This window comes from Gavialis gangeticus, unplaced genomic scaffold (assembly GCF_001723915.1).
Source record: "Gavialis gangeticus isolate Ggan-Ray unplaced genomic scaffold, GavGan_comp1, whole genome shotgun sequence".
NCBI lineage: Eukaryota > Metazoa > Chordata > Crocodylia > Gavialidae > Gavialis > Gavialis gangeticus.
The window spans coordinates 16,845,197-16,855,186 of NW_017729027.1; the positions used below are offsets into that span (position 1 = coordinate 16,845,197).

Here is a 9,990-nt window from a genome sequence, read left to right on the forward strand (position 1 = left end):
TTCAGGTGCAGATGCTTTGCCCCAAACTTTGGTGTCATCGGCAAACTTGGCCGTTAAAATTTCCTATGTTCTACCTCTGCCAAGTGTAGAAAACAGCTGAAAGATGCAAGAGTAATGATCTTAATCTCTTAGGCCCCCTTTACACATGCGGTAAAGGTACAATTGGATGGGGCTGGACTCGATGATCCTTCACAGTCCCTTCCAGCCCGAATGTCTATGAAATCTATGGATCTAATACATGATCCACACAATCGCACCACACATGCATGGCAGGAGGCATGATTTTGAGATCGCACATTAGATCCAATCATGCCTTACTGCTGGTGTAGGGGAAGCCTGATCCTTGGCTCCCCTTGTACTGGCAAGAAGCAGGCTCTCACAGCTAGGAGCCCTCTTTGTTGAGGGGGCTCCCAGCTCCAGGGGTCATGTGTAGCTAGGACCAAGAATTCAGCATCTGACAGGACTCTTGGTCCTGCACACCTGACTGGGCTCTCAGTCCCAGGTGTACCACACATGCAGCCAGGACAGAGAGTCCCTGTCAACACCTGTTGACACAGCCAGGACCAAGAGCCCTGTCAGGTGCAGGACTCCAAGGTCTAGTTGCACATGTGGGCTTAGAGGATTCAAGCACCCCTGTGCCTTAGGGATCACACCAGCTGTGGACTAGGGTTTTCACACTGGGCATGGCGCACTCCTGTGGTTGGAAGCCCCATCAGCTGACACATGCAAATTAAACAATGGCCATAAGCTACTGGAGAGAAGGTTTAGACTGGACATTAGAAAAAAGTTCTTCAAGGTCAGGGTTGCCAGGATATGGAATGGGCTTCCGAGGGAAATGATGCTTGCCCCATCCTTGGGGGTCTTCAAGAGGAGACTGGACAGGCACCTGGATGGGATCACATGATCCCAGGTTTGGTGACCCTTTTCTTGCCTGCCAGGGGCAGGGGGTCGGACTAGATGGCCCACTGAGGTCCCTTCCGACCCTGGAATCTATGAAAGCTCAATAACAACTAGCTATAAAGTAAATATGCATTTTCAAAGTCTAGTGTTATAGCTGGTTGGAGCTTTTTATCGTGTAATAAGTACTTTGCATGTGTAGCTGGTCTTAAGGTAATTTTGCAATTAATCAGTTAATTGTGCAATACCTGTAATGTGTAGAGAGGGCATACAGAGCTTCAACTGCAAAACCCAAACTAGGTCCAAAATTTATTGTGGAGCAACTGTTGGGGTAGTTTCATAGATGTAGAGTCCGAAGGGACTTAAATATCAAGTCCGACCCCCTGCCCTGGACAGGAATGTATACTGGGCTCATATGACCCCTGGTAGGTTTGAACTCATGTGACCCCAGCTAGGTAAATATCAAACCTTCTCTTAAAGAACCCCAAGGTAGAAGCCAGCAACGCTTCCCTCGGAAGTTGGTTCCAGATCCTAGCCACCCGGACTGTGAAGTAGCGCCTCCTTATGTCTAGCCTGAACCTACTCTCAAACAACTTATGGCCATTATTCCTTGTTACTCTGGGAGGTGCTTGGGGGAACAGGGTCTCTCCCATTCCCCGCTGGTCCCCCCGGTAAGTTTATAGACAGCCACCAGGTCCCCTCTGAGCCTTCTCTTGTGAAGGCTGAACAGGTTCAGGTCCTGTAGCCTCTCATCGTAGGGTCTGCCCTGCTGTCCCTGGATCATGCAAGTGGCCCTCCTCTGGACCCTCTCGATGTTGGCCACGTCCCTCCTGAAGTGGGGCGCCCAGAACTGGATGCAGTACTCCAGCTGTGGCCTCACCAGTCTCACATAGAGGGGGAGGATCACCTCCTTGGACCTGCTCGTGATGCATCTGTGGATGCATGACAAGTTGCGGTTAGCTTTACTGACTGCGTCCTCACATTGGCGGCCCATGTTCATTTTGGAATCAATAACAACTCCAAGATCCCTTTCTGTCACTGTGCTGACAAGAAGGGAGTTCCCCAGCCTATAGGTATGCTGCTGGTTCTTACTGCCCAAGTGCAGTACCCTGCACTTGTTAGTATTGAATCCCATCCTATTCTCATTCGCCCACCCCTGTAACCTGTCCAGGTCCAGTTGTATCCTTTCCCTCACTTCTAATGTGGCCACCTCGCCCCACAGTCAGACTGATCACCATATTTGGGGTCAGGAAAGAATTTTACCCCATGGTCAGACTGATATGGATTGTGAGGTTTTTTGCCTTCTTCTGTACTGAGGGATGTGTCCCTCTACCTCGGATCTCCTAAGACTATATTCACAACCTTTTATTAAAGCAGACCATTGGCTGCCATGGTTCCCATGCTTTACCTGTGGCAGGTTAGGGTGCTATGCCTGTGTTGTGTCAGGATTAACGGTAGTTTTACGTAGAGTTTGGATTATGGATTGCATAGAAAAGTTTGGGTAGGGATTGTGCTGCCTCAAGCAGGGACTGAATTAGATGACTTCTGGAGGTCCCTTCCAGCCCTACTTGTCTATGATTCTATGAAATCATTTGGGCCTAAATGTCTGAAGCTTCCTCTAAGTCTATTTTTGGTATCTAAATAAACGTGTGTCAAGGATCCATCTTTTAAACACTTCCCCCATCATAAAGATGAACGTCTGAAGGTCAAGGCAGGGTAACAGCTACATGATTTCTCCCTCCTTGAGGCCAATGTGAAGAAAATGTCATTTAACTAGCCCGTAAACTTCTTCCGTGTCCAGGCCCCCTCCTTATAACCTCTTTTTGCATGCATTCTTCCACCCAAGAAAGCTTTTTGGAATGTCCAAGATAACTATGTTAGGATCTTGACATGGAAAGGATTCTCCATGCCCAGACTATTGGGGCACAATCAGTCCCTTCATTTGACTAATGCCACAAATTCTCAGGGTGTAGGTTGTAGCCACGCTGATTTAAAGACATGGACAGACAAGGTTCTTTGGGTAAATCTGATATCTTTTATTAGACCAACCTGATATCAGATTTACCCAAAGAACCCCGTCTACATAAATTCTCAGGAAGACAGATGCCCAGACAACTATCCTGAATGAGGCTGAAGCATCATAGTTATTTATGGATAAAGGCAAGAGAGGATATAAACAACTGCTTTTAAAGAGATTTTTCCCATTGATTTCAGTTGGGCCTTTATATAGAACCTGATTACCTTGGTAAGGAAAAAATGTCATGTGCAATCAGGCTGTAACTATCAGTGCTAATGGACAACTCCAAACTAAGTTGTTAGACTAGTGTAAATTATAATTTATTACCTCCACTGGAGCAGTCAGTATTCCAAGACCAAGGTTTTCAGACATTACAAAAGCACTGGCTACCCACGAAGTGATGGTATCAGGTACAGTTACTTCCATTGTGATGTCTTTGCTGGATCTAAAAACAGGAAGATCACCAGAATTTTGAAAGCAATAATTCATTTCTCAATTAAAAAAAGTATTTAAAATGTGTCAGAAATATAGCTCAAACTCATAACAGGAAAGGTTTTTTTTATCTGTTTTTCATTTCTTGTCTCTTTTAAAAATGTGTTAGGGCACAAATGTAATAATCAAAATGAATTATATATAATTCAGTTTAAAATAATGCCTTCTTCCATATCCTGTAAAAATACTCTTTACTCGCTGGCTGTTTTCCTAAACCTCCAGACACTGTTGTCTGAATGATTACAATAAACACAGTGTATTGAAACTTAGATTGTGCTGCCAATTAGGCAACTTATGATGGTTTTGGGGTTAAGACTTCAGACAAATGCACAGTAGAATGTGATTTACTTTCTGGGCCTACCACAGATTTATTGTGTTATAAGAGAAAAGTCACTCACTGTCTCTGTATCTCAGTTTCTGCAAAGGGACATTTATATAGATTATAACCCATTCATGCAGGAATACTCTCTTAAAATGCATTTGGATAATGCAAGTCTTGGTGGGCCTTCACAATCTTAGCTGTGGCCTCTAGATGGTACTGCAATATAACTAATGACACATTTTTACCCAGAACTCCTCTTCGGCATTCTATGCAAAACACTGTCTACAATGTAGCAGAAGAAAAGTACAAATATATGCCCAAAGTCCACTTTAATATGTGTAACTATAACTCAATTTTCTTCAAAGGTTTTACCTAGTGTTAGAGTCAATCCAAAGCCAAGTCTCTGGAAAATACATCCTTACATGTGGATAACTGGGAGGAGACGGTCTTACTGGAAAATGTGTCTCTGTGTCAGAATCCATGAAGGTTAGTATGTCATCATCTACAAAATGAAAATGAGTATCCAACAGTAGAAAATTCTACATAGCAAAAAACAACCAAATTAGCATGGTTTGGTGGGTGTATAATTATTTAGAATTTTGCAATATATTTGGTAACAGTATTACAAAATAGCATAAACTAATTTTAGACTACTGCACTGTTATTTTTACTTCAAAAGCAATTTTAAGATCTCTATGATTTTTTTTTAAATAATCATACTCACCATATGATTCTATGAAGGCCAGAGGGTGATGAGTCAGTGACATTTAAAACTGATGCAAGTTGCAAATACCTCCCAAACTAAGACCCTTAATGGACTCTGAGATGCCAAGATATCAGCAGAGAGAAAAAATTCCCAAATAGTCCAAATTGTATTTCCAAAAGCACCCAAATCAGTTGGAAGCCTTAGTCCCAATTAAAGCCAATTGATTTAAGCCCCTTTGCAACTTGTATCACATCTTTCTATCAATATGTCTCAAAACATTGTAGGGTTTAATCTTTAAAGCCTTATTCATGAGAGCAGCCAACGTGCATAAAATCTATAGGACTTTTTACAAAGATTAGGGCTACTAGTGTGAGCAGGACCACACTCTTAAGATCTAATCTTGAGCCTCAAGTCTGGCGTAACTAGCCAGTCAAAGTAAAAAAATCCTTCTGTGCAGGCTGCAAGAGGGACGTAGAGCAGGGGTGGGCAAAACGGCGGATCCAGCCAGCAGCTGGACTCCATTTCCCAGCATGCCCTGCCCACGTTGCTGCAGCCAGTTTCAATGGAGACTCCAGCAGCAGCAGCACCATGACAGGGTGGGTCCATGATTTCCATGGAAACCAAGCCCAGCAGCACTGGCAGGGCCTGTGGCAGGGTGGGGAGCTGCTCCGGGGCTGGGGCTGCGATCTTGCAGTGGTCACAGCATGGTCTGGAGCCAGGGCTAAGCCACAATCTGCTACCTGCATGCTCCTGCCTGGGGTGTGTGGGCAGCAAATCGTAGTTCTGCCCTGAGTCCAGACTACATTGTCACCACCACAAGATCCTGGTCCCAGAACCACTCCCTGTCCAGCCGTGTGCCCTGCCAGCACTGCTGGAGCCACTCTCCATGGAAACCCTGGCCCTGCATTGTCAGGGCTCTGCTGCACCTAGGGTCTCCATGGAAACCAGCTACAGTGACATGGGCAGGGCCTGCTGGGAAATGGAGTACACCACAGGCCTGATTCAGCCCACAGCCCAGACTTTGCCTAGCGAGACTGTAGAGACTTCTTCTGTCTCTATAAAATATGCTTATGCACTCACACTTACGCATTAGCTGGATGACAGGATGCTTTCTTCACTGAGCTCACAAAGACTGAGACCTGCCTTCAGTGCATCCTATCATGTTTAACTAAATCACAGTAGTTCCAAAGTGGAGACCTGCTCCAACTATAAGAGAAGGGATTAAATTTGGAATATCTATTTTAGAAATTTGTCTTCAAGCTCAAATCAGTCTTTTGGCACCTCCACCAATAATGACATACTTGCAGTTATTCAGCTACGTACTATAAAGATAAAAATAAATTATGTAAGCCGAACTCACCTTAAATTCACAGGGTTAAATATAACCCTATAGATTTTTAAGGAGTTATTTTGTGTTTGCCCTGGTGTAACTAACCAGAACTTGGCCTCCTTTGCTTATCTTTAACTCTCCAAATGTTAAAGACTGCAGTGGTTTGGTTATGTCTGTGTATACAACTTACAGAGAAAAAGATCCTCATCTTCAGCAAGGTTTGCATCAGTTAATACCCAGAGGTTGCATTTCTAAATAAAATATGTAAAACGTATTTCAGTCTAGGGCACATGCAGTGCTTGTCTATTTTCTCTTTCTTATATTAAGAAAATGAAAGTCCATTTTAACAAATTTCCTACAGATGCTTAGCCAGAATTGTACATAACACAACATGTTTTCTAAATAAGAATCTTTTCAGCACTATTAGATACTGGTTTGGGCACAATTTTTTATCTTTATGGGGGGAAAAAAATCACGTAGAGTCTTCAATATCCATAGCAGATTGTCATGCATTTCACATGCTTTCGTTCCAAGATTTGTACATGATTAACATATTCAGTATTGCCCACTAAAATTCTATGACTACTTTAATTTTTAGAGTTTTATAAAATATTTCTTAATTCCCCCCCAGCTGATGCTCTTTTGATAAAGACAATATTAACTACAGAACAGCACACTGTCTCAGACTTTATTGGAGACGTTGATTTCATTTTCTTTCAGCAGACGATCTACAAATAAATAAGAAAAACCCTCAGTCTCTAAATTTAAGTTTTACCTGAAAGACACGGAAGGGACTTCTAACTGAGGCAAAGAATTGCTTTGTGTTGTACAAATATAATTCATGGAGCACCTAAGAAAACAAAAATGAAATAATCCAAATGATGACTAATCCAAACTGTTTCCAATTCTTTAGATTAAATATATTTCACAGGGTGATAATTTTTAGAGTTATACCTCAGGCAAAACCTCTCTGTTCTCCAGATAAAGAGAAAAGGAAAATCAGAAATCATGTATGAATGTAACAAGGCAAAAATGTGTTAAAAACAAATGAAATAGGGTAGAATTTTTATGAGCGTCTGACTTTAATGGTAATAAGGCCACCAAGCTATTTAGACATTTTGGAAAATTTTACCCATCATCAGCTGTTTCTTCTACTTATACGCTTGGAGATGCTGAAAGTAAAAGGAATACATGAAGAACTACAATTTTTTCCCATCTTCAAAAATAACAAACTTTAATGTTTTTATTTAATGTATTATTTAATTATTCATTTTAAAGAACCCAAAGTTCAGGAAGAGCTTTTCCATCTTCCTTCTTTTCCTAAAGGAAAAAAGGGAGCTGAGTGAAAACTGAGCATTTCTTGGATGAAGTTCAAATGCCCTGGAAAAAGATGAAAAGCTGAGTAGAATACAGCTAAGAAATGAAAACCCCATAGTACAGAATAAGCTTAATTACAAATAAGGGGTCTCATCTTACAAATACTATACACAGAAGCAAAGACATTGACAGATTACGCATGAGTAAGAGATGATCACATACGTTAAGAATGTTCCATTTATTAGTATGTCAGACATGCTACTTATACGCAGAAGCATAACTGGGCAGTTTTGTGCTTAGTGACAGTGGCATACAGAGCAGCGGCCACTGCTAGGCTATCAGTGGTGACTGGAAGAGTAGTGGTGGCTGCTATTTTTTTGCCCCCTCCCCTTAAGTCAGTGCCCATAGCTGACATTCCAGTTATCCCCACTTAGTTACACTACTATTTATATTACATAAAAACTGTTCCCTTTCCATAATCTTGTCTTATAGAAACACGGTATACACAAAGCTTTTTCTTCCTCATTTACTTACAGCATCTTCTGTAATATCAGCCTTTTCTCCTAACAACTTTGCACTTTTGTCAACAACTGAAAGTCCAACTACAGATCTGGATTCAGTTGCACTGATTCTCAGGGAGACTCTCTCAGATGGACTGACCTTATCTTTACTCCAAGATATTGTGATCTGAAAAAAAAGAAGGAAGAGATAAGTTTCAATTACACAGTATTATCTGGGGTCAGCTAATGATTCTCTCTCTCTCAGTAGCTCCTTAGCTTAATTAGTAGTTGAGAATCTAGGTTTGCAGGAGAGTCTTGGGTCTATAGGAAGTAAGGACCATCATCCCTCAGAGGCATCCTAGGATGACTGCTACTTTGGCCAATACTGAGAATGGAACTGGGGATATACTGGAATTCTACAACTCAGAACTAGAAAGATGAGGATCTAAACTATCAGCTTCTCAAAACGGGAGCAGTAAAAACCTTTCATGACCTCATCCCCCCTCCTTTGTAGAGACATGAGTGTGTAACACATACTGGCCCGTGGGTTACACTTCCAGCCTGCAGAATAGGGTCATAAGTGGCCCTTCCACAGGTATCCTGGAACTTCCCTAGTAATGAAGAAGTTTTACCATGTGTAAACAGGTGGGAAAGGGCCTGGGGGAGGTGGAAACCACAAGTCAATATACATCCAGGATGTCTTCCTACATCAGGAGGAGTGGGCAAAATGCGGCCCGTGGGCCAGATGAGGCTCACCAAGCCATTCCATCTGGTCCACGGGACCCCTAAAAAATTAAAAAAATTAATATTTTTCTGCCCCTGGCTGCCTGTCATACGGCCCTTGATGGCTTGCCAAAACTCAAGTAAGCAGCCCTCCACCCAAAATAACTGCCCGCACCTGTCCTACATGAAGAGAAGAGTTCCTTCATCTAGGCATTTCCAATGCATCCCACCCTGGCTGTGGTAGATGCCAGTTCAGACCTCCTGTTTTAGATTAATAATTTTCTATTTTCCTCATCAGAGAACCATATTTGATTATAAACTCTTGTTGTAAAATTGAATTTAAAGAAAAAAAAAATCAGGCAGATCTTCACTGCACTGAACTGTGTGAAAAGTATGAACCAGTAGCAAACATGACACTCGTAGCTAAAATAAATGTGATTAGTTCAAGTTAGTTTACTATAAACAAGACTGTTCTCCCTGGCGCAAGCCCTGCAACTTACAAGGCTCACAACAGGAGCAGTGTTTTCCCCACTGCCCCTGCTGCGAGCCCCGCACTTCACAAGGCTCGCAGTGGTGGCAGCATTTTTCCCACAGCCCCCACTGTAAGCTCTGAAGCTGACAAGGGCTTGCAGCGCAGACAGCACCAGGAATACTGCCCCAGTGCGAGCCCCATCAACTGTGGGGCTCACAGCCATGGAAGCTGGAGCACAGAGAGCCCAAGATCATGATCTCTAGGCACCCCCTGCACCAACAATAAGGCGCAAGGGGAACTAATACACGATCCCACTATGGCACCTCTTGCTATGCACGAGGCAGGATGTGCGATTGTATGGATCATGCATTAGATCCAACATGCAGAGGGACCCTGAGTAAGAAACAAAGAAAAAGTAGAGGAGCACCAATATATCAGTCCGATATCAGATCAGCAGCGACATAAAGAAAATTGACTGTATCAGAAATTGGCCTGACGTGGCCAATAAATGCCCGTGCATGCGTGCAGCGCAGCACATAGCTGCTGAGAAGCACAGCCCAGCAATGTGGAGAGCTGCACGCAGCTAGTAAGTCTGTTGTGGTTGAAGGGGAGAGGGGAGGGAAGAGCCGTAAGGGGAGTAGATCAGTGTCCCCCGCAGTGAGGCAGGGAGTGGCGCAGGGGTTGGGGCAGGTGCTTCCCAGCTAGGGTAGGGCAGGCACAGGACGGAGCCACGGCTTGTTCAAGGGGCACGGGGTGGCTCCTGCCACTGCGCACACCCTGGGAGGACATGGGGGTGGGGGTCTGTGCCCCCGGATCTGTGCGGGATGGGGGAGCTGCAGCTGTGGACTGGGGCCGGGACTGTGCCAGGCTCTTCCCGGGGCATGGGGGCCACGCTCGGGGCTGTGCTCCCGGCACATGGGGGCTGGGCCAGGTTGCAATTGGGGTGGGCAGAGGTGGAGGCACTGGAAGTGGGGGGCCACGGCAAAATTGGGGTGGTTGCAGACCACTCCCCCATAACCACCCTCCCAGCGCAGCGCAGCCCCACCCCAACCCCTGCCCTCCCCCTGACATGCCAGAAAGAACCCGGTGCAGCTCTAGCCCCAGCCCACAGCTGCAGCCCAACTACCCAGATCCAGGGACACACCCCTCATGCTGTCCTGGGGTGCACACAGCAATGGAAGTCACCCCCCATCCTGCAGCCCCCAGACAAGCCA

General features: G+C 44.3%; 1 protein-coding gene across 1 annotated transcript in view; it reads right to left on the reverse strand.

The window, feature by feature from the left end:
* Nucleotides 1–9,990, reverse strand: part of CD109 (CD109 molecule) — a 130,607-nt gene that overhangs the window by 45,497 nt on the left and 75,120 nt on the right. The window contains exons 14-18 of the mRNA XM_019520330.1: nt 7,616–7,768; nt 6,540–6,614; nt 5,955–6,015; nt 4,101–4,230; nt 3,242–3,359 (exon numbers count right to left, since the gene is read on the reverse strand). Coding sequence (XP_019375875.1) covers nt 3,242–3,359; nt 4,101–4,230; nt 5,955–6,015; nt 6,540–6,614; nt 7,616–7,768 — 537 coding nt within the window. The remainder of the gene's footprint in view (nt 1–3,241; nt 3,360–4,100; nt 4,231–5,954; nt 6,016–6,539; nt 6,615–7,615; nt 7,769–9,990) is intronic.